The sequence below is a fragment of the Falco biarmicus genome, chromosome 2 (genome assembly GCF_023638135.1).
Source record: "Falco biarmicus isolate bFalBia1 chromosome 2, bFalBia1.pri, whole genome shotgun sequence".
NCBI lineage: Eukaryota > Metazoa > Chordata > Aves > Falconiformes > Falconidae > Falco > Falco biarmicus.
Window position 1 is genome coordinate 102,911,591 of NC_079289.1, and position 23,591 is coordinate 102,935,181.

General features: G+C 40.9%; 1 protein-coding gene across 2 annotated transcripts in view; it reads left to right on the plus strand.

The window, feature by feature from the left end:
- Positions 1 to 23,591, plus strand: part of APP (amyloid beta precursor protein) — a 229,353-nt gene that overhangs the window by 114,616 nt on the left and 91,146 nt on the right. For both annotated transcript variants that reach the window (XM_056327035.1, XM_056327036.1), the window contains exons 5-6: positions 607 to 800; positions 19,146 to 19,348. In XM_056327035.1, the coding sequence (XP_056183010.1) occupies positions 607 to 800; positions 19,146 to 19,348 (397 nt within the window). The remainder of the gene's footprint in view (positions 1 to 606; positions 801 to 19,145; positions 19,349 to 23,591) is intronic.

A 23,591-nucleotide genomic window follows, 5' to 3' on the forward strand; every position in this document is an offset into this window, starting at 1 on the left:
TATTCCTTTTTTCACCTGTCCTACATTGCTGTATCTTTCTGTCCTATGCCACCGTATCTTTAAGGTGTAATTATCCACAACTGACTGTTTTCCAAACAAGGCTAGAAGGTACTGTTCTGGCAGAGATGTCAGACCAAATACAGTATGTTTCCAGTATAACAGGTATTTTAAATGTTAATCTATCTCGCAATGAACTCTTCAGTAGCATTAATACATGAGGATCAGGATTAATACATCAAATTATTGTTCTGCCTTCAAGTTTTCTTTTTATGAGGCAAAGCCTGTGAAGATTTTAGGCCAGAGGATATGGAGTTGTCATGTATGTGCGAGGAGACAAGTCTTTCTATACTGGGAAAGACTAAAGGACAGGGGAAGGGAGAACTTGTTGCTTACAGTGGTCATGCAGACACAGGTAGGGAGCTACCTACGGTGCAGGTAGTGAATGCACATGTGATCACTCTGTGTCATGTTTCAAAACTCAGAGATCATACAGTTCACCAGCTTCAACCTCCTAAGGCAGTACACAGCCCCTAATCAAGGTCTGTGGTGGTTTTTCAGCCTTCCTCCATGACAACATTGTTGCTGTTTTCTTTCTATTCTCTGTAGTCCTGTAGTGAGAAGAGTATGAATCTGCATGACTACGGCATGTTGCTGCCCTGTGGAATCGACAAATTTCGTGGTGTGGAGTTTGTTTGCTGCCCATTAGCAGAGGAAAGCGACAATCTTGATTCAGCTGATGCTGAAGACGATGATTCAGATGTCTGGTGGGGAGGTGCAGATGCAGACTATGCAGATGGAAGGTAAGAGTGACAAGAACTTCAACTTGTTATCATCATCTTATTAAAACTGCCAAAAATCTGTCTAAAAGACCTCAGTTTGGAAGAGTCGCTTATAAATAAACTTGCACCTGCAGCGGTTGAAAACAGTGTTCTACTCATTGATTTTTAACTTTATACAGAAAAGCTTATTGCTAACATAGTTACTGCGCTTTTGATGCCTTCATCATTTCTTTAGTGCAAAGTATTGCCATGTTTATAACGAAAATGTTTACTTACTTTTTGACAACTAAATAGTAAATACTGTACTCTTAAGATGCTTCTCGTGCAGTCTGGGGTACTGCAGCAAACACTCAGCCAACATAACTATTGGAGATTTTGAAACATCTTCATTCATAATAGGCATTAGTTTTGTGCTATTATTACCGTAAGAATATTTTTCTGCTGACAGTTGCTTTCTAAACATGATTTAAAAGCAAATTTGTTTTAGTATCTAGCCTTTGACAGATTCATGAATACACTGCTGTTAACATGGAGCATGGAGGCTTCATTTGCAAGACAGTGGTGGATGGGAAGATGCCATGCTTGTCTTTACCCTTCAACATCCCCTGTGCACGTGGCTAATTTTGAGCCAACTGTGGGTTCTAACTGTGTTGTAACTGAGTGCTGTCGTGCTGTCAAAGCCTTTTCATAGCATTGTCTTGAGTGTGTTAGCAGTTGTGAGAACAAAGTACAATGTTATGTCCTTGAAGCTGAATTCAAACAGCTAAGATGGCTTTCTTCCTAAAATCTTCATAAAATCAAAAAAAGATCTATGTTCAGATTGTGTTTGTGCTCCCTAGACTTCCATTACTTTATACTGTGTTAATGCAGTGTTTCTACTTCTTAGGGGACGATACTGCATCTTTTACAAATGAGTTACAAAATCCAAAAGTTGGGGCTGATTAGAAGTGGTTTCAAGGAGAACCCTGAAAATAAAAGTGGGGTCCAAATGAAGTGAATAATGTGGAAGGTTAATAGTTCTGATTTGCATTACGTTTGGACTTTTTAATAGTGCAGAAGGAAACAAGTTCAGGAACAGTGTGGAATGGACAGAGATGGAATTGCTGTAATTTGGTGCAAAGAGATGGCATTAAGACAGTGAGAAATAAGAAGCCATGTCATAGTGGGCATCTAAATCTTTCCTGACAAAGGATTAGTGAGTGTTGAGGGAAGAGTTCTTTGTGAATAATGGAAGAATTTAATTAAAATAAATATTTCCCCATAGTAATTTCCAGTTTTCTCTCATGAATGAGAGTGAATGGTCAGGACTGATGCAAGAACCCTGCATCAACATTGCATCTTCTACCTTGACACCTTCGGGCTTTTTTCTGACTTGTACTTCCAACAGCTGTCAGTGTCACAATTTATAACCCTTTCAGTGGGATTAGTAAATCAGCCTTTGGACTGTTGCTGTGTCACTTCTGTACATTTTGTTTAGATTTTAACTGGAATATGTTCTTTCAGAATAAGATCTGAGTGCAGACCTTCTAATTGAGACGAATTTGCTTTTTTTTCATCATATGTGTATACACAAATACATAATATAGATACATAGATCTGCCTTACACCTATTACCTGTCTTATATATCTTAGATTTATTATATGTACCTATACATAAAATACACATGAAAGAAAAGTTTTTTATCTGTCTGATCAAAGATTCCTGAAATACTTTACATAAAAGCTCATGGGTTGTATATAGAGTAGTTCTGTTTGTGAGACAGATATCCCATTTATTTCTGTCTTTTTCATGTTGGTCACTGAACATTTAATTTACTATTCTATTCCATTTTGTTCATCATAAAGTAGTTTCATATCTGAAGACGTGAGTTCAAGAATAACTTCATAAATTTTGTATCCTCTAGGAATAGGACCTGTAATTGCATTTGAATCCATTTCTGAAGTTCCTGCAAACACTGATTTTATTACTTTCCCCTCCCCACCCCCCCCACCCCCCACCCCCCAAAATGCATGCAAAAGGAAAATGAAATGGTCTTTTTATGGGGCATTTGTACTTGAACTGCAGATGAAGAGCCAAGCAATTTGTAGTTCTTTTGCACTGACTCACTCATATTTCTTGCTGCCTCTTCAGCTTCCCAACTGCATTTAAACTGTGTGTAATGGAGCCAGAAATACTTTTGAAATTTAGTCATATAAAAAAAAGGTTACTCATTACTTATGCAGCAGTAGGTGGTGGTTCAAATTTTGTGACTCTGTGTGTGTGTGTATTCATACATATAGAACATATGTTTGTGTGTATATAAATATAGATATGCCTTAGGCCTAAGCTGATTGTGAGGGAGGAAGGAGGAGAAAGGAAATGAAAAGTAGGAGGACAATTTCCTAATGCCTAATTTCCAAAATTCTCTGCTATAATAGCATATAAAAGCACCTTTGTTTGAAGTGCTTACAAAAGTCCATTTTTTTTACCGTATAAGGGTGCTGTCGCACTGAGAATGCTTGCTTCCTTTTGAAGCCTTCCAGAGAGTTTTAATATCCCCTTGTGTGTAAGTTCGTCCCTGCTGTGACACTGTGAAGGGAAGAGAAGGCACTGCCAGCTTGTGGTGGCCACTGCCAGCCCCCTGCTCAGCAGGTCCTGGGCAGAGCCCTCTGTCAGAAGAGGTTTGGGGGTTCTGTGGAGCCTCTCTCTGGGCAGGGAGGGGGAGTGTGCTGTTACCAGATCAGCTGGGCAAAGTATCCCTCAAAGTGTTTTCCTCACTGGGGAATCGTGATGGCTTTTTACTTGGGTGAGTAAGTTGGGGCACGTTGTTGGTGTCTTCCAGTTGACGGCTTTTAGTGCACACAGGGTGCACTCCACATCAGGAGATGCTGGCTGGGCATTTCAAGTGGGGGCACTCGCTCATTCTGAGGAATTCTTTGTCTTTGCTTTGCCAGTTGTTTTTGTGGCTGCTGTTATAAGTACTGGAAAACAATTTTGTTCATGCAAAGGTACAAAAATTAGAAGATACCAACCGGTCCTTTAGGAGGAGGATTTTGTGCTGTTACTCTACCACAGGTTTGTGGCAGCAATTCCACAGAATTCCTGTTGCAGCAGTTACTGGATCGACTTTTTTTTTTTTACCCGTTTCTACCCAGAAGTCACAATTTCTGGCAACTAATTTTAGCCACTTCACGAGTACTTCAGTAATTGCCCTTCTGGGTTTTTTTGTTTCATTAAGATGTAGGTTTGGTTCTGTTGTACAAATAATAAGGCCCTGTAGATGCTTTTGACCGTGCTGCATATCTCAGTGTCGTCAGTATCTTGAATCGCCGAGTGGTACAGCTAGAACATAACCCACTCCTTGCACCTAACAAGAAAACAGTGTGGTGTAAATGACCCCAGCTGCAAGCTTGTCATACTCCCTGTTTCTCACATCTGGCTGTGGAACCTTCTGCTCGATTAGCTGTGGGTTTGTCTCTCTCCCTGCCATACCACTCCTGGGGAGCAAAACCTCCAGGCTGGCTGCTTCAGGCTCCCATCTCTGTAAAATGTCACTGGAAGATGTTGGGCACAAAGCTCTCCGTCAGTGTGGCGGCATGGTGACTGCTGCATGCCTTGGCACCTGGGCCTCCGCAAGAGCTGTGGCTGCTCCGAGACGCCCAGGACAAAGCAAAGATGACCTGTTTGAGGTAGAGGTGCCAACCTGAAAAGCAAATGATTATATCCTCATCTCTCAAAGCACTCCTGTTGTGACAAAGTAGAATCCAACAAATGTAGGTGATGTGTTTTGAAGTAACTTTATATCTGAAACTACTCAGATCTAAATTTTAAAATATTTGCATTTATGAGTCTGAATATTTAGAAGAAACCACATTGTAGCCATACATTCTGTAAACACCCTTTTTCAGGCTGTGGTGTGTTTTGACCCCCATCATTGTCTGTGGAGCACTGCATTTTTGTTTTGTTGTGGGTGTTTCCTTCTGCACAGAAGGAAGCAGAGCTCAGCAGCTCGCTGTATCCACGCCGTCAGAGGGCAGGCGGAGGCACTTTGCGCTGCGGTGCCATCACTGGCGGACATTCTTCCTACCCAGTGTCCAGCCACCACCAGGGTCTGGGTGTAAAAGCATGTGGCTTGCCTCATGGTGTGACGTGGTGGCGGTACTTCGGGAAAGGAGGGAGGGTGTATTTTGGTGACAAGTGTGGTGCACCCCGTTTGTGTTCACGAGGCCAAAAGGCAGGATCTACCCGTGCTTTTGAAGTTGCATCATGTCATGCTTGTCCTGAAATAGCAGGTGACTCTAAGAGGTCACGAGCATTTTTCAGCAGTGGCATTCCTTTGCTGTTATCCACACCTTTAATTAAAATTTACTTTGAAGACTGCCTGAGGGACAGCCAGATGCAGGTTCTGGCTTTCAATACAGATGCAGAGCTCTCCGTGTGTAGCTACAACTCAGTCAAGTGACCTGCAAGCTCTGGCTGCCCTTGAGACTCGGCACAGCCTCGTGGTCCTCCTGCCTGTACCTGGGCGCTTGCTGGAAGCTTTGGCGTCCTTGATGTCCAAAGTTGAACATACTTAGGGAGTGATGGCCAAGCTGGAAACTTCCAGGTTTTCTCTGTCTACATCTGCCCCATGCCTGCCTCTCCTCATCTTCCTGTCGCAGTGTGTGAGACCTCCCGGGCTGTCCTTCCCACTGGGAAAACAGGCTGCTCTCCTTTTCCTTCTTTCACAGCAGGGAAACTGAGGCACGATAAGTCTCACTGTTGAGAGTTAAAGAGAAAGCTTTTAAGTCCTGTGGCTCGGGACCAGAAAATAGTGCCTTAACTTCAGCCAAGTCTCATTTTTCTAGTCAATCTGAATATATTTTCAAGGTCTGAAGTAGGAGATTTAATTTCTTACTGGTTTTCCCTCAGCAGGTTAGGCCAGATGAGTTTTGTCCGTTCGATGTATAAAACATATGTTCAGGCTGATGTAATGATTGGGCAGTGCTGTAAATGTTGCATTGTGAGGAGCAGTATATTGTAGGGGGTAGTATGTTTTATGAGAGTTTGGTTTACAGTTTCCCATAAACTTCTGCCAAGCAAAGTTCTATAGTTTGTACGTGCCATTAGAAGAGTTAATATGGTTAGGGTTCTTACAATAAATAATCCAAAAGGGTGCAGTCCACTTTGTGCTGATAATTAGGCATCTGTGAAGTAAAACTAAAACAAATATGTACTATATGGCGTGGTAGTCCTGTTGTTCTTTGGTTTTGTAACCCTGTACCAGACTGAGCTTAGGGATGAATGCTCATCTCCCAAATGCTGAAAAAAATCAGTTAAAAGTATGGTATCCTTTTTGTCTCCATAAACAGCACTTTTTTTTTTTACTTTTTATCTTTTTTGTGTGTGTGTGTGTGTGTCAATGGTATCTGGAAAAACTGACTTTTTTTCTGAATTGCCTTCTCCAGCTCTAATGCAAGAAATCCTGAAAGGCTTTTAAAACTTGTCAATTTTTTTCTAATGGTGAAAGCAGCGTTGTGTATGTGCCTGTTACGCTGAATTGCTTCCAGGTGAGACCCTATGCTTTTAATTATCAGTCTTGTTCTAACATTTGGGGAAGAGGAGTCACAGGGCCCCAACAGAATTACTTTGCTGACTAATTAGTTAGGGATCCTTGCTTGGCATGAAGGAAGTGTATGTTCATTTCTTTAGCTTTCTTGCTGCTTTTATGTATTTATCTGTGACTTGCGTGTTGACATCTTTGTACCACTTGTTTTACCTGTGGTCTTCCCTTCAGAAATGTCTGTGAGTTAACCTCAGCACCAAATCAGTTACAATCGAAATTCCCCAGAGTGCTATCATTAAATCAGGCTTTCACAAGGTGTGTTTAAATTGGCCGCGGTCATACAGTGCCCTGACCTGACAGAACAAACACACCGAGTCCTCGTGGCATGTCATGCTTCTGCTTTGACACAAAGTAGGCAGGCAGGCAACTGGGATGTCTGCCTGTGGTGCATGTTCATGAAAAGTGCCTGAGTCTAAATAATGACACATAAGCAAGTAAATTTAGTAATACACAAGAGTCAATGTAAGAATTTTAAAAGTCAAATTTAATGGGGTTTAGCAATTTCTGTACTTGGGGAATTCTCTTTTCCTTTTGCAAGTGTAGCTTTGACTAGCTACTGCTGAATTCCCTTTGTTTGGGTCTCTGCGTGCCAAAGCAGTGGGAGATTTAATGCAGGCAAGTGTTGAGAAGCTGTTGATGTTTTAATTGCAAATGCAGATGAAAGCAGTTAAATGCTACAACCAGCACGGCGGTTCTTAAGTGTTCTCTACGCTCATGGTGTTCATCAACAAGGACTATCCAAAACATGAAATCCTCTTACCCTGTTTCTCCCTGTTACATTGTCCTGTGTTCCGCTCACCGTTCTTTTTCCACTGCGCATCTCTTCATCTGCCCCCAGAAAATGTATTTGGAAATATAGCATGGGAGTAGAGCCTTCAGGGGATTGTTTGACCCAGGCATATTTCTGGCCATTGCATGTTAACCGACCGGGGAGATTAAGAAAAAGTAACGAAAAAAATGCTCTAATCTTCCTTACCTATTGCTCTGACGGGTACTTTAGTCTCTTTGGCGTTTCACCTACAGCTGGAAGAAACAAATATGGTTTGAACATGGAGGAAGAAAAAGGGAAAACTAGGAGGATTAAGTGGTGGTGTTGATAGGCATTGCCACTTCCTATTTCAGAGACAGACAGTTTCTGTGTTGTGTCCCCGGAGAGCCTTAATGGACAGGCTTTCAGCCCTACCTTTTGTTTTGGTGGTCAGCAGCTGAGTGTCCTTCGTTTCATGGAGGCTGGCTTCTGACCCCAGCTGCGGCCCTGTGTGCCCTGGGCTGTCACAGTCCCCATGCGGTGGGAAGTGCCGCATGGCTGAGGAAGAGTCAGACCCTGAGCAGTGTCTGGATATGGAGAGTTGGAGAGGAAGAAATCATGGGGGAAGGGTGTGTGTGCGCAGGTGTTTCCAAGATTCTTACTTGGTTAAATCCTTCAGTTTCTGCCTGTTTTCTCATACTTCTAGTATGTAGTGACATTGTGTTTCTTGACCGTTCTTCCCTCCTCCTCCTCTTCCTCTCCCATTGATCCTACTGTTCGTATTCTCTTACAGCGCTGAGTCAAAAATCTGAGGCTTAATTGGAATTCGAGCTCTGAGCCCAAAGATTTGTCTGAGGAATGTAGAAATGGGGTATCTGGAGTCCTTTTGAAGTTTTTGCTATTTTAAAGCTAAAAAACTGTTACTGATCGAGAAAAAGGAAAGTGCTGAAGCTAAATTCTTCATTGGAAACGTGCTTGCTGGTGGAAAAATAAAATCAACATTTTTTTGAGTAGCTATTTTTGAGCCATCTTGTCACTCAAGTTAAACAAGTTCTCACTGATACCAGATTTTTCATTAAATTGGAAAGTCAGTTCTAAAATTTCAGTGAGAAATGCTCCAGTGGGACTCTCCTAAATGATTCTTTAGAAAAGCCAGAACATTAAAAAGAAAAAAAAAAATAATCCACCCCCTAATCCTATGCACTTGAGGTAGTAAAGCTGAACCAGACGTGAAGGTGGATAAAGTGTCCGTACTGCACGTTCTGACTTAGAAGCAGGAAATGACTTGTGTTAGGATGGATAAAAAATTTCCCTTTTTCCATACTGTGCAGACTGAGATGTAGGCTGTTCATACCCCTGAAAACCTAAGGAAAACTGAGCCTTGTGCCAGCAGCGGTACGAGTGGTGTGCCTGTGGCGGTGGTCCAGGGTCGGCTTGGTGGGGAGTTCAGCAGCCTATGACATGGGAGCGGGAAAGGGTGCAGCCAGAGGCAGTGTTCTCATCAGCTGTCCTAATACAAATTGTTCCTAATTGGGAGTCAGTGCCCTAAAATGAACACTAGGAATTAGAAACTTGCTTAATTTTTCTTGTATTTTTTTTCCCCTCCTCTGAAGTTTCCCATCAGTATAGGTTAACGCCAATTATTGAAATAGATTAATTTTGCACTAAGAGTTGTCTGTCACAATTGGTATTTTAGAGAAACTGAATTAATTTGGGGAGATAGTGTGGAAGGTGTTCTGAGTTTTGCAATATAATATTTCAGCTAATTGGTTGGAAGTTCATATCTTCTTAATTTTTGTAGCAGAACCATTAGAAAAAATGGTTTATATCTCTTCTAAAACATTATTAATGGTAGAGCTTATCTAAGAACTTCTGTGTTATTGTAAGTATTTTAATGATAAAACCTAATTGCTTTTCTTTATAAATTAAACTAAGGCATTACCAAATTGTAGGCATAATGTTACTGCTTATGTTGAGTAACTCCAGAAGTATTTTGTTCTATTTGCATACTTTATGTGCTATTAGCATATTCTGTGTCTCACATTCTTACAGTAATTGGGTTTGTCTCTCATGTTGGCTGTTACTTAATATTCCGATAGTTTATGGTATATCTTTAATAACAATTTTTTTGCTTTTTAATGTGGAGGTTGTTAAAATAAAACTCAGAAAGCATAGAAACACCGGAGCATTAATGACTCTAGAAAGACTGCTAAGTGTTGGATTTCTTCTTAGGACAAGTAAAGTTAGAATGGATTTGATGAAACAGTGCATTGCTTTGGGAGGTAATTACAGTGATGCTGAGCTGGCAAATCCAATCACCATTTGAGTATAAAGCATTGACTGAAGTGATGGATGAGGCTATGGGTGGAGAGAATTGATCTAATTGAGGAAGTGATGAGTAGAAGATAACCAGACTTTCGTGACCCCTAATAAAAGCAGTTTGCTAGCTGTGCAGGCTGCCTGTATAGGACTTGAGTGAATGTTGAGCTTGTTTCAGGAGGTTCATGACATCAGACTTGCACATTTAGTAAAAAGCTGACTTTCAGAAAAGTTAAGGGTTTTTGACCTCACAAAACCAAGCCATTAACTGCCATGTTTTCCTTAAGTAGTAGGCAAAAAATTCTATAGGCAAAAATTTTAAGCTGTCAGTTGTAATGACTTGTGATGGCTGAAATGTGGGAAGGAAAGGTTTGGGTAGTAATCAACTCTATAAAACCCTTCCGATATGTCTGTAAAATGTTCTCAGAAGTTCTTGTGAAATTGTGATATACGCCACCCCATTTCAAGTGCTGTACTATTTATAATGCATGAAAAAAATGGGAAGTGAGAAATTTACAGCTGGGTTTTTCAATACATATTGTCACAGCAGCACAACTGTGTGCCAGTGAATGCATAGCTGGCTATCCCTCCATAAAGTTGTCTAGCAGTTCCTGCTCTGTTTTACCTTGCAGTGGTATTTACAGTCTGTACTAGAAATAAGAGCTCAGCAGTGGGGTGGTTTGTGGAAATTGAAGAATTCGACCTCTTGTGAGGCTCTGCTGTTAACAGCACAGTGTAGTAAAGCATTTTGTGTAGTAAGTACTTTTTTTCTTGTGCCTTCTAACGAAGGCTACGCACTTTGAATACATGGGTGAAACAGCAAAAACATATCGGGCTTTTTGTTTCCGAGATAAAGGGTTTCTCATCTTGAATACAAATGTTTTGGCTTTGGTTACATGATGACAAGCCATTTCTTTACATGGGATCTCTATTTTGATCACTGCTGATGAAAAAAATAACACTCAAATTGTGGCCTGAGTGAAGAAGAAAAGGTTAAATCAGTAAAATGCTTTTGTCCAGGAGAACTGGGTCTATGCTTGCTTCTGCCATGAAAGTTTTCAGCTAGGCTTGGCGTGCTGTGGCCACCATAAAAAACTTCGTGCGTAAGGTGCCCCTTTTTCTTCTGGCTGCATGAGTGGAGATAATCTGTTCTGCGGAAGTCCTGTCCTCTTGCAGCTGCTGCTCGTAGCAACTGTATTTAAAGATTAAGATGGCACATTCTTTGACAAATGGTATTCGCTGTCTTAAATTGAACATCCAGTCATTACATGCTTCTGGTATTTTTTTGTTTGCTTTCTCAATTGTAAAACAAAGTTACTCTTCCAGTTTTACCCTATTGTTGTTGTGTGAGGGTATCAAGACAAGGAGTTCCACAAGCAGGGTAGGTACTTGGTTTGCTACGGAGTTCACACTGTCTGCCTGAGATCAGCTGTAGGGTGGCAGGTTGGATGGAAACAAATGTGTTGTAACAGATCCAGATTTTTCTGCTGATTCTCAAGCTGGCTGTGGCAGGTGACCTTCATCTGCCCACTTTCCCTTCACTCTGCCCACTTTCATCACATTCAGTCTTAATGCATTTCTGATGTCAAGATTTTGGATTTAGTATTGTCATCAGGCTCACAGAACCTGATTTTGTGTCTCTGCAGATGTTTACTTTTATAGTTTTTAAGTTTCTCTTTAGCAAAAAGAAAAAAACCAAAGGGAGAAAGAATATGGATTAAATGTATTATTACTCTGTCCTTCTCTAAAACTGACATACTTCTTGCTCAATCCTCTGTCTTCCAAAGAAAACTGTCAGAAGAGTAACACCAGCAGAGGGTTTGTTTCAAAGAGAAAACTGGGTGAGTTTTGAAAAAGTATTCTTGTGTATCAGTCAACAGGTACCTTCTGCAAATGCACGAGATTAAATGTTACATGCTACCTTGTATGCCCATCTTTTTAAGCAGGTCAGCTATGGAAAGAAATTTCTAATGGTGTGAAGTATACCTTCTTGTTTAAATATGAGGGGAAAGATAAATGTATCTACCAGAGGTAGCAGGACAAGGAATGCATGTTTGGTTTTTATAAATGTTTTATTTAAAAATTAGATTGAAAGAGTTTTAGTGCAACTTGTCTTGTTTTCTGTCGAAGTTAATGAAACCAAGTACACTTTTGGTATTGCTTTTGTATAAAGGTACTGTAAAAGGAAAGAGACAGTCACAGTCTGAAGCATGTAATTCAGTTGTTTGATAAGGTCTAAGAGCTCAAAAACATCTTATGTGACACGTCTTCAAACAGCTTATTTCAAATTTTTTTCCTCTTAGGAAATGTGAAAAAAAGCATAACTGCAACCTCTTCAGTAAAGGAAAACAAAAAGGAAAACAATTAGAGGTGACAAAATTAAGTCTGAAAAATGCTAGGCAGTATGAATTGCTCGTCCTGACTTGCTGTGCAATGGAAGGTGCCCATCTTGAGTTCTTAAAAGTTTAACAGTCTTTTAATAGGTGTTTATGTGTCCCAATATCACATTATTTCTTGTTGTGAGATACCTGATTTACTAACCTAGTATAATCCAACCCTAATGAAAATAATTGTGGTGATTTTTAAGCAGTTTCAGCTTTTGTGGTCACTTAACAGACAGACCAGAAACAATATTGCTGGGATATCTTGTGGGTCAGACTTTCAATTCTATAAATCACTGTAATTTTCCAGATTTTGAAGCCAATAAGCCATTTTAAAGATCAGTTATATAAATTGGAGGTCTGGCGTAACACTTTTTCTTGGCTCTGTGCCTAATCTCACAACTGCAGTGCAGTTTAATTCTTGCCCTGCTGTCCATTCCCACCTCCTCCATGCTTCAGGAAAGTAGACCTTTTTATTACAGGCCCCTACTCCTAGACTTTCAAGGTAAGTGCTGAAATCTTCATTTCACGCTTGGGTTTGACTTCCTTTCCTCTCTTTTACTGTGTGAAAATTACTTTGGTAGTTTGTGTTTAAATTTACTACCTGGATACTTGGTTTCATGTAGTTAGTATACTCTGCTTAAGTCTTGAAGTCAGCTAGTGTACCAAAGCCAAAGGTAAATGGAAAGTACGGTGAGGTGAGTGCTCATGTGCCAAAGTGCACTGTTGGCTTAGGTTTCAGCTCTAAGTAGTTCCTGTGTTGACTCGTATGTTTAGTTAGTGACAGTATTCAAAGGAGTACAGTGGTGGGATCAAACCTGGTTCCTGAGAAGTCTTGTCCCTTGGTCAGAACTTTTTCTAGCATGCAAGGTTTGGAAAAATGTTAGGTGGAAAATACCCAGGCCTCTGATGCGTAGGTTTGTTGATGGAGAAAGTATTCCCTTGTCTGTAAGCCTTCTGATTTGCTTTTAACCAAAAGTCTGGTGATTAGGCCATCTCAAATGCATTTATGTTCTTGTTTGGGTTCCAAGCATATGTTCTACTCCTGCAATTTTCTTTGTTTCTGTTGTGCATTTTCTTTTAAGGCATTTCTCTTAAGGTGTATAGAGGCTCACAGCTGGATCTGTCCATTTCCACTCCCACAGTTAAAGAACTTTGTGCTCTGGAGCTTTCCTGTACATGGGGATAAGTATGTATCTGTGCTCATCAGATCACCTGCTGGAAGCAAAGCAAGACCCAGTCCCATCACATGTTTCCTGGAGTTAATTTGGAGGAGCTGTAGAGGCTGTGGTGGGGGGGTGTGTGTGCACTTTTGGGAACCGGAAGCACAAGGGGCTGGAAACTGGGATGATGGCATCAGCAGTGGGTAAACGTTACAGATACATAAATTAGTGTCAGCTTGGCCTGTAGGGTTGCAAGTTATGTGTAGTAGTTGCTTCTCCTATACTAATTCCCACAACTATCTAGAGCCAACATATATGGCCTTGCACTCTGTAGGCAGACAGCAACTGTTTTGGTTCCTCTCCTAGAATGAGTTTCCCCCCACCCGGCTATTTGCCCAGGCTTGGTGGCGGATAAAAACTGCAATCCAGATGGAATCTATTTGCAATAAAATACAGTTGCAAAGTGTAGTGAATGCTAATCTTTCCAGATATTGAAACACCTGTCTTGAACACCTTTTCATATTTTTTTTCACGCACTAATGGGGTATATGTTTTTGTTCAAGTTACTTGGCAAAAGTCATGGTTCAAATACATCCAAATGGATGAGCATTTACTGCAGACAAGCATGAGCTGCTTCCTAATAGCAGTAATTAGTCGGCAGTTACCTGTTATCCTAAATTGAAAGCTTTGCCACATTTTTGTCTGAAATTAATGGTTGCAGACAGAAACCTCTCAGAGAGTAGCTTATGCCCCATGAGTTCTGAAACACCATTAGAAAGGAAACTCATCGTCATTCTCATCTGTGTTCTGCCTCTGTCCCTGTTGGAAGTTACTGGAATACAGAAAACAAGCTTTCATTTACTAACATTTTTTTATTTCTTGAATGGCAAGAGGTAGCCCAATCTGCTTTGCTTTGTTTTCCTTTATCATTTCTTCAGTTTTACCTTTACAAAGTAACAGAATGATGCACACTTCTGAGTGAAATGGATAAATAATACATTGGTACCAGCTCTTAACTGTAGTGCTGGATTGAGAAAAGGAAGTTATTAGATAACATTAAAGATCCATGATTTAAACCAGGGGTCCTCACGCTTTTTAACCAGGGGGCCGGCGCGCGGATGCAGTGGCAGGCCGTCATCTGCGGCTGCTTGGTTTCCCCCCCCCGGCCCCTGGCGGGGGGGACAGGGGGTTTCTGTAAATACCGGGGGCCGGATTGAGGACCCTGGGGGGCTGTATCCAGCCCGCGGGCCGTAGTTTGAGGACCCCTGATTTAAACATTGCTTGTAACTGTGTGCTTAGGTGCATACTAGGAGGAGCTGTACAGTGGTATGTGTTTTAAAAGCAGAAATACAGCCATCGGAATGGTTGGTATGTTTCTGTTGGAGTCAGTGGAATCAATTACCTCTTACGGCTGCCTGGAACCCCAGTGTGTCCATGGCATTGGAAACGTATCTAAACCCACCAAACTTCAAATGCCTCATTTCACCATACACAGGGGCGCAGATGATTTGTATTAAACACCCAGTATGCTACTTAAATGCTCAAGGGAAGCATGGTTTCCATGATAGGGGGAATGGATGTCAATATTTCGTATGTGAGGAGATTGAAACAGAAGGTTCAAAGCCATGATAACTTCTGCGTCCACCATGAAAGTAAAGTGCTGGCCCTCCTTGCCAAAAGGCTCTACTGACAGGAGATTGAGAGATACTAACGTGTGCATGTGTGCATGCAAGTATTTTCATGGCTGCCTTCAAGCCTAACAGTTTACCTCTGCTGTTTATTGCTGAACTGTTAAATTCAGATGATGGTAATACAGCTTTACAAATTTGTGAACTTGTCAGTGTATCAAGTAATTCTTTTGAGCAGCCTTTGAAAACCACTGTCATCAGCACCACTAAGATAAAGCGAAATGTCAACAATTTCTTGTAAACGAGACGGTGCAGTCTGTGGTGCTAATAAAACCCTGGCTGGGATGGTATCAAGGGAATATATAGAAAAAGCTGTCAAGGTATTGTGGTTCCAGGAGAAACAAACTGAGTCATACTTCTTCACTGAAGAAGGTGAAATGTAATAATAATACCAATAAGTAAGCACACCTGCTGTGCATAGTAAATAAACCTCCAAGTCTTTTGAGAAAAACCGTAGTATCCACACTCATTTGGTAGTAAAAATTTGTTTGAAAACAGTGGTTTAAATGGAGTACTGAGGTGAAAGGTGTGCAAAAGTTAGATGTGTTGTCTGGGAAATAGCACTGTGGTGGTGCTAATTGAGAAATGTGAATGGTACCAGAGCATTTAACATGACAGGGAGAAACAGCTCTGCAGGCTGTGCAATGCAGAGTGCTTTGCCCCCCTTTGAAAAGCTGATGCTTTATTCCAGATGTTGTAGTGTAAGTTAATTGCCTTCTCTGTTGTTCTCTATCATCCCTCTCGTGTGTGCGCTTTTTAAAGAAGAGCCAGGATGGTAGCCATGGTTAAATCCAAGAAAACAAAAGCACATTTTTTCATGTTTATTACAAGACATAGTACCTTTGCTATAGTAAAAATATGCAAAGTCCACCTGCTGTCTTTGTTTGCAGCAGAAGCACAGCAAGATGTAGCGTTGTTTATACTAAATGCGGGCCTTCAAGCATGAGGCTCAAAGTCCCCTGATTACTGACAAACACCGGGAGCCCCCCTCCTTCCCTGTGGCCCTGGGCCCCTGAGGAACGCTGCGCAGGGACTACTTGGCATTGCTGATTTTCTCATGTCTGTCATAACCGTGGCCTCTTGGGATGATGTGGTCATCTTCTGTTCGCACTGTTGAGCAGTGACTGACTCGTAGGAGTGCGTGACTTAGTGGGTAGCCTTGATAACCAATGTGAAACTGTTGCTGTTGTCGCTGTTAGGCCTTGCTAGGATACGTCCCTGGCTGTTGTGTATTCATGCTGTTTGGTCTGTTACACTGTGCGATATAGCTGAGCATGATTAAACCATCAGAATAATGCCAGGACAGTCGGTTTCTGGTAGTTGGCTTCATTCAAGAAGAAACTTTTTAAAAGAGCATCCCTTCTCTTTTGAAGAGAGCACTAATAGGGGAAGAGACTAACTGAGCACTGTATAAATAAAAATAAAGTAGGCAACTAGAAAAATAATTACTTTTAGAGAAAGCCTGGAATGCTTCTTCAGAACCTGATACAGCTTCACATTTTGTACAATGAAAGTTTTTAAAGCCTGTTAAATAGGGAAATGACTTGTAAAGCCCAATTTCAGGTATCTTAATTCTCCTAAGTATATAGCAAGACTTTCATTTCCATTTAGGTATCTAAATCTAAGGCAAAACCACTTCTGTTTTCATTGTTCTTTTTTCTTGAAACTTGTAATAAAATATAATCCGGTGAAATACTACCCTTGTGATTTGAGTCTTGCAGAATATGTTGCTAGCAGAAATACGATTTTCCTAGGAGTGATCAAAGTAGTAGAAAGAATATTCTACTAGTTTTGTGCTAACTTTTTAGAATATTTTCAGGAGCCTGATGCCATAAGCTGTTGTAGTCTTTCATCACTTCTGGGGTGTTTTTTCACATTCTCAGATGTCTAGTTCTTCAGCAAGCAGCAAGTCATAAAGGGAAGTAGGTGGGGGCTATCCTTTAAGCATTTACTTCTGGTAAGCTACTGGAGAAGAAACCAAGGCCCGCTGATGGCAGGCACAGCCAACCAGTGCACACAGAGAATTGTCTTCCTTCATCCTGCCCCATTCACCATCACATCCCCCCCCCCCCCAAAAAAAAAAAAATCTTGGCCTTGATGCTGAGAATTTTCCAGCAAAATACTGTGAACTGACATAGCCAAGTTGATTGCTTTCGTGTAGCTAAGAACAGATGGATAGTGGATGCACACATAAAAATTATTTTTGAAGAGGCTTTCCATGTGACTAATTGACTTTCCTTTGTTTATTAGCTTGTTTTTGTTATCCTTTTTTAACTTTATGAGCTTGCCAATATCTGGGAGTGATCATTCATTTGAAAGGAAGAGGAAAAATAATCACAGGTTTTTTTAAAGCACGCTGTATTTGTAGCTTAGGTGAGAGAAAGACAGAGAGCAGCTTTCTTCAGTGTTGAAAGGCATATGGTGTCTAATGCTCTTGATCAAAATTTGTATGTCTTATACTTGGCATGTCTAGTTTAAATGTCTAGCTAGCCAAGTCTAGATGTCCCTTAACCTGGAGATCAGAAACATACTGGGTTTTACAAATCCACCTCACTCTTGCAGTTGAAAACGGTGTATGTGTAGCATTTATTTCATGTTCTTAAATAAGTGGTAAGAAAAATAAAAACAGAAGAAATATACTGTTCAGAAAGGAGTAACTAAAAAAAAGTTGGAAATTTCAGACATACTGAAATTAGATTTCCAGGGGGAAACCAGAGTGGCAATGGTGAGATTTCTGAATCAGTTCTTAGAAATCAAGAAAAATTAAGAGAAGAATCCAGTGGGTTTGTGCTCTTTTTTCAGTCTTTCTCCCATGTAAATGGAAACAGATGACCCGTTATGCAGACTATTCTGCAAGGTAGTTTTGCCACATCCATTTGTATAACCTGCCTGGGCTTCCCCCAGTGGAGAGCTTCACTATTATCTTAAATCTGCAATGTGTTTCTGGAGGCCACATATTTGGGGTAGAAGGGAACAGGGGATTCATTCATGTTTGAAAGACTGAAGTAGAGTTAGCTTTCTCCTAGTAGTCAGGCTTGAGACATACAAGTTTTTTATCATTATTTCTTAACTTCTTCTTAATATCCTATTAAGAAATATCATACTGCCCTCCTTTTTGCTCTGAGTTTGCTTTCAAAGTTGTAGTAGGCAACATATTATAAAATGAAATATGAGAGGTTTGACCCTCAAAACGAGGTAAAGGAGAGCAGTTGTTAACTTCACCTAAAAGGCTGTTCAAGCATATGCAATGCTATGAAAAAGATGCAAAACCACTTGTGTATGAAGGTGACAAAAAGTCACCACATGTTTGAATATCTAAAGATCATTTATTCATTAGTAGTAAATTTCAAGTAGATCAGATTAACAAACCTGAAACCTTGCCACAGCTGGGCACTGAGTTAGGAAGCATTCAAAAGAACGGTAGCAGTACCCAAGAGTACAGTTTTTGGCTTGTTGCCTATATCATTCAGAACTAAGAGTGATTCCAGAAAATCCTTAACCTATTAAGCCACCCAATGCATTTGATAGTCAGCTTCAGTATTTTCTCCTGTCGTCCAAGGCTGTGGATTTTAGGCGGCTGTATGAATTTAAAGCACCATGATGGACAACAATATTTAGCCCAGTAGTTTGGGATTTCTTTGTGAGCATAGGGATGCATGTGTTGCCATCCTAGTACACATCAGTACCATGGGTCTTTTATGGAGGCCTTGCGCATCAACTGTACAGTGATGCTGGTAGCGTAGCACATCTGAGCTGAGCTTGCTGTGCTGGAGATAAAACCCCAAAGACAAAAATCAGCTAAGCATGAGCTGCAGCATCAACGTGTCAACTGTCTCTGTCCTGTCCTTTGTGCAAACAGACAACTCTGCATGGTTCTTGTTCAGGTGGCTTTTCCATTCACCACAAAACTTTTAACAACAGAACAAAAAACTCGGCAGTCAGTGTAGACAATTTCACATCACTTTAGCACTTGCCTGTCTTTCACAGAGGAATACTGAGGTAGTCCACAGTGAACCTCTGGATAAGATGTCTCCTGGGTGAGTGAGTCCTGAGGAGCTCTTTTGCTTCTGTGTGCATATCAACTGAATGCATTTTGAGCTAATTTGAGCTGCTTTCAAAATAAAAATTGATTTGTTGACAGTTGCTTGGAGCAAGCATGTTTGGAGTGTTATTCAGCTGTCAAAATAGGGTATTGCTGATGGGGATTCTTTTTCCATCCCTGTGCAAAAGGAGGAGCTCCAGTCTTGCTAGTTTTCTCCCGCATTGCTAATGTTGACTTTTGGGGGGGGTTTAGCATTTCTGACTTCTTACTTGTTGGGATGTTTCAGAGCCCCTGATTCTTTCTTTTTTATTTAAAGGGAGGGAAGAAGACAGAGAAACAGGTAACTTCTTGTCCTTACAGAGTTTCTGAACAGAGTGTTCTCTGTTGTTATCCTGAAATAATTTTGTTGCTGACACAACATTATAATTTTTTTTATTTAGTGATGATAAGGTAGTAGAAGAACAACCAGAGGAAGATGAGGATCTAACTGTTGTGGAAGATGAAGATGCTGATGACGATGATGATGATGGTGATGAAATTGAAGAAGAGACAGAGGAAGAGTACGAGGAGGCAACTGAAAGAACTACCAGTATTGCAACTACTACTACCACAACTACAGAGTCTGTGGAAGAGGTTGTCAGAGGTAAATTTGTGGGCATTTAGCTTGGGGCTGGAAAGTTGATCCTGCTGCTTTGCATGTTTGCCCTTTACAACAAAAAATGTTCCAAACAGCAAAATATTTTAAGTTGCAGCATTATTATGCTTTGGCTTCTGTAATATGCATGTTGGATCCCCTCCCCCTTCCCATTACAAATATTCTTGGGAGGTGTCTATGAAGTGTGGTTGTGGATGATGTGGATGGAAGCAGAAGAGTTGGTTTAATTTTAAAGGGACGTTAAATAAAATTTTACTGCCATGCTTGGCAAGTAACGCTGGAAGAGTATGTGTGTGGGTTATCATGTGCATGTGCTGCAGAAGGATGGAGAGTGTCGGTTCAGAGCAGAAGGTAGCACTAGCTGGTTTGGTGTCTTCTATTAACAACAGTGATTAGTCATTTTGTGTGATTTCTGTTAGATACCTGTTTCCAGTATTTCTCCGTGAGCTAGTAATTCAGTAAAACTAGGTGAATTTAGAGATAATTATGTAGAAAAGTGAATTTAACTAATGAGTTGTATTGAACAGGGGAGGAGGAAATAGGAATGCATTGCCCAGAAAAGAAATCATGAAGGGAGAAAGAATTCTTAATTTCTAAAATGTGTTTTTCATGATATTTTGTAGCTATTAACATAACTGCATTTTAAGCTTTGAATTTTACCCTAGTCGATGGACACCATAGTAACATGCTTTTAAATACCACATTTCTCCTGTGATACATATTTGAATAAATTGTCCTTATATGTCTATTTTAATAAGTACAATTTGATACGGTGTAAATCTTAGTAAGATAGATGCTGTGTTTTCTACAGTGCTTACATCTTTCCCAGTAAGTGCTGGAGATTATGACAGAAAATGAGATTAAAGGCTACAGTTGAAATTCTGAGTTGGGACTTGCAGGAGGCAGAGGAAAAATGGCAGCGATTGGGGCAGTCATGAAACCAGACAGAAAATAACCACCCTGGCTCCTTTCCTCTCCCCTTGGTTTCCCACCCACCCCCTGCCTCTGGGGGTGCTTTGACGGAAGTGTCAGCAGAGTCTCCCATTTCACATGTGACTCTCTAGAACTGTTGTGCCAGTGTTTGGTGGAGCGGGTGTGGAGCAGAGGGCTGCCAGCCACGGTGCATCACACACGCTGGGGACAGAAGGATGCCCAGGGCGGGCTTCGGATGCTACTTCATTTAGGTTTTTCTGTTAGGTCTACGTGCAGATAAGCTCGCTAATCAAAAGCGCTAATGCTTTGCTGAAATCACTTGCAAATGTTTCTTTCTAAGGCTGGCAATGCAGTCTTGTGCATTTCTGTCTTATATAACTGTGTTGAGTGCTTTGCTCAGTTATGGGAGAGCCATTCAGTGAGGAGGGGGCGGAAGGAGATTATGTTTAGATCTTTAAACCAATTAAATATATTTCCATATGTGAGCTTTCACCACCTGGGGATAAAACGCCCTGTTCTTGCTGGTAAATGAATACTGAGAGAGAATTTAAAAAAAAAAAAAAAAAGTAGTACACTTGACTTTAATGGGATTTTGGATGAGTGGAAATAAGGACAAATTAGGTAGAACGTGTTTCTTTTACTGAGGTTGACATTTCAAAGAGGTTAAGATGTTTAGCCTTCAGGAGAGTTGTGTGGAATAATATGAATGTAAAATACAAAAGAGATGAGGCAAACTATTGAAGCCACCTTTTAAAAATCCTTTAGAAATGTATATGCTTGTAGCTGATAATGAAATGCTATTGTGCTGTTTTTCCCCCAGTCTGAAATTTCCCACCTTGGCTGACTGTGAGTGAAATAGGTGTTTCTGCAAGGGAGGTGAGGGCAGTCTGTTGCCGATACAAGTGTTCAGCACGGTTCTGCCACAGCCCTTTGGACTTTCTGACCTCCAGCCCTCCTGGGGCACAGGGGGTACAGAGACAGTCCCTGAATGTGTGTAACTGGTGTCTGACAGAGCTGCACTATCCAAAATGCTTGCTTAGTTCTAAATGTAGAAGTGTCCAGATAACTTATGGCCTTGGCCCTTGCTTTTACTTCCCTTGCTGTACTTGAGAGGAAGCTTCCTACAGGGTCCCTGTGCTCCTGATCCAGCCAGCAGATCCAGCATAGGAACTTTTGTGGTGAGCATCTGCTGTTGTCCTGCTGTTGCAAACAGAAAAGTTTGTCACTGTCAGTGAATATGAAAGAGGCAGAGGTACCTTGTAGACAATGTATGTATTAAGAAGTGGTCCATTCTGTGGAGACACCTTGAAGGCCTCTCCAGATGGATTTAAGTGTCAGAGCTTCATTCTTAGGGACGTGAGCTCTGTTCAGGCTACTTTTCCCAAGCATTAGCCAGTGCAGCTCATACAATGTAGCCTAGGATGCTCTTCACAGACACTTTACAGCCAGTTTTATGTACGCTTTGTGAAGCTGTAGCTAATATTATGTCATTAGCATGAAAGAGCACAGAGAGCGGGTTTGCCCAGTTTGAGAGGAGTTGCTTTTCACATGTGAAATCAACAAAGAACAACGTACAGTAGGATGTAATTGTGGGCTGGTACTGAGCGCTTTCTCTCCCAAATCAGTGAAATTATTGCCATCAACCATAAATAATTGAAAAGCATAAGTGTAATGTTATACTTTAAAGGCACTTGAGCTATTGTAGAATCAATTTTTCAGGCAATTTTATTTCTATACATATTTCAATGAATCGTGATCAAAATAGCAATAGTAAATCCACTTGCAAACTTATTTTCAGTGAAAAGGAAGTTAGTCTTGCCTCAAGAATGAGAGAGGTCATTGGCGGGAGGACAATCTTTTCATTCAGTTTCTGCAGTAACCATATTTTTACAAGCTACAGTGTTTGTTAGAAAATGTGAATAAACTTTCCGTAGCATAAAATACTATGCCAGTATTCACTTTCCTACCTTTTGTGAGGGACCATCTTTACTCTCACGTCATAGAGCAGCAGACCCAGTTTAAATGTTCAGATATGCTCTTGCTGGGTTTTACATGTTAAATCCAGCAGGTTGTGGGTCTGAGGTTACAGGGATCCAGATGGTGAGATTACTGTCATCTACGTTTTTCGCCTTCAGTCACTGGAAGATATTATCACCAAATTTGTGCTGAAGAAAGTGTGGCTCATTTATGAAGCCCTGCAGGGAGACTGTGGCTCTTGCCTTTTCTCTCTGCGAGGAGCAAGGGAGGTACTCTGCTGGCCAGGATTTAAGCAAGGAAGCAGTTTGATTTCTGCTGTCATCATTGCAGTGTCACGGGTCGCAGAGCTGCTCCTGAGGCATCCAGGCTCCAGGTGATTCATCCAGCATGTGACTGAAGCAAGCAGGAGCGCTGCTCCCTCCTCATGTGCAATTGTTTGTGATTTTGTTTCTGTTCTCCTTCAGCACAGTAGGTGACAGGAAAAATCAGTCTCTCTTGGCGTACAACAAAGACTAAGCAATTTCAGCTTAGTGCTTCCCGTCAACATAGCAGTCAATCGGGTCTCATTTAAAGGAGAGCAGCAGGGTCAGCGCAGCAGCCTGGCAGAAAACATTTGGCAGCTTTTTTGCATACCTATCAGCAGATGCGGGCAATTCAGCAGCATAAGCTTGACCTGCCTCATCTAGCGTATAATGTTGCCCTTTAGCAGTTGGTTTTGCTTTCCCTAATTCAGCTGGATTTCTTTAAACAGTTAGGAAAGAATTTAAGCAGTGCTGCTTGCCGTGACATTTTAACTGTGTTTACAATCTGGAGTTGCAAGCAAGAGGCCATATGCTGGTTTCCCAGCGAGAGAAAAGTAACCTAATGTTTGTATGGTAGCTCTTAGTTTTATTGATCCTAGCATAAGGTCTTTTTGCTGAAGATTTTTATGTCTAAAAGGCTTTAGATCCATTCAGTGACAGCTACCATCTACCCTAAGGCAAGGGAGGGTAACGCTGGTTGCTAGACCTATCAGCTGTAAATTTTGGAATAATATTAGTAGTATATGCTAGATTAATTGGGCTTTTCTCCACCTTCCATAGCTTTGCCTTGCTTTCTTCTTTGAAAGGTTATTATCTTTCCTTTGAAATAGTAGTTCCCTGTTCTTCATTTGCTTCAAGACTGTGCAGTATGCTTTAGTTGGAAAGTGATACTGTGTGATTGTATTCCATATTAAGAAAACATAGGTAGGTTGCTATATGATTAAGTATGCATTGTGGTAACTGCTGGTTTTTTGTTAGATCTTCATTAAGAATGATAATCTACTTAACATATGAACAGG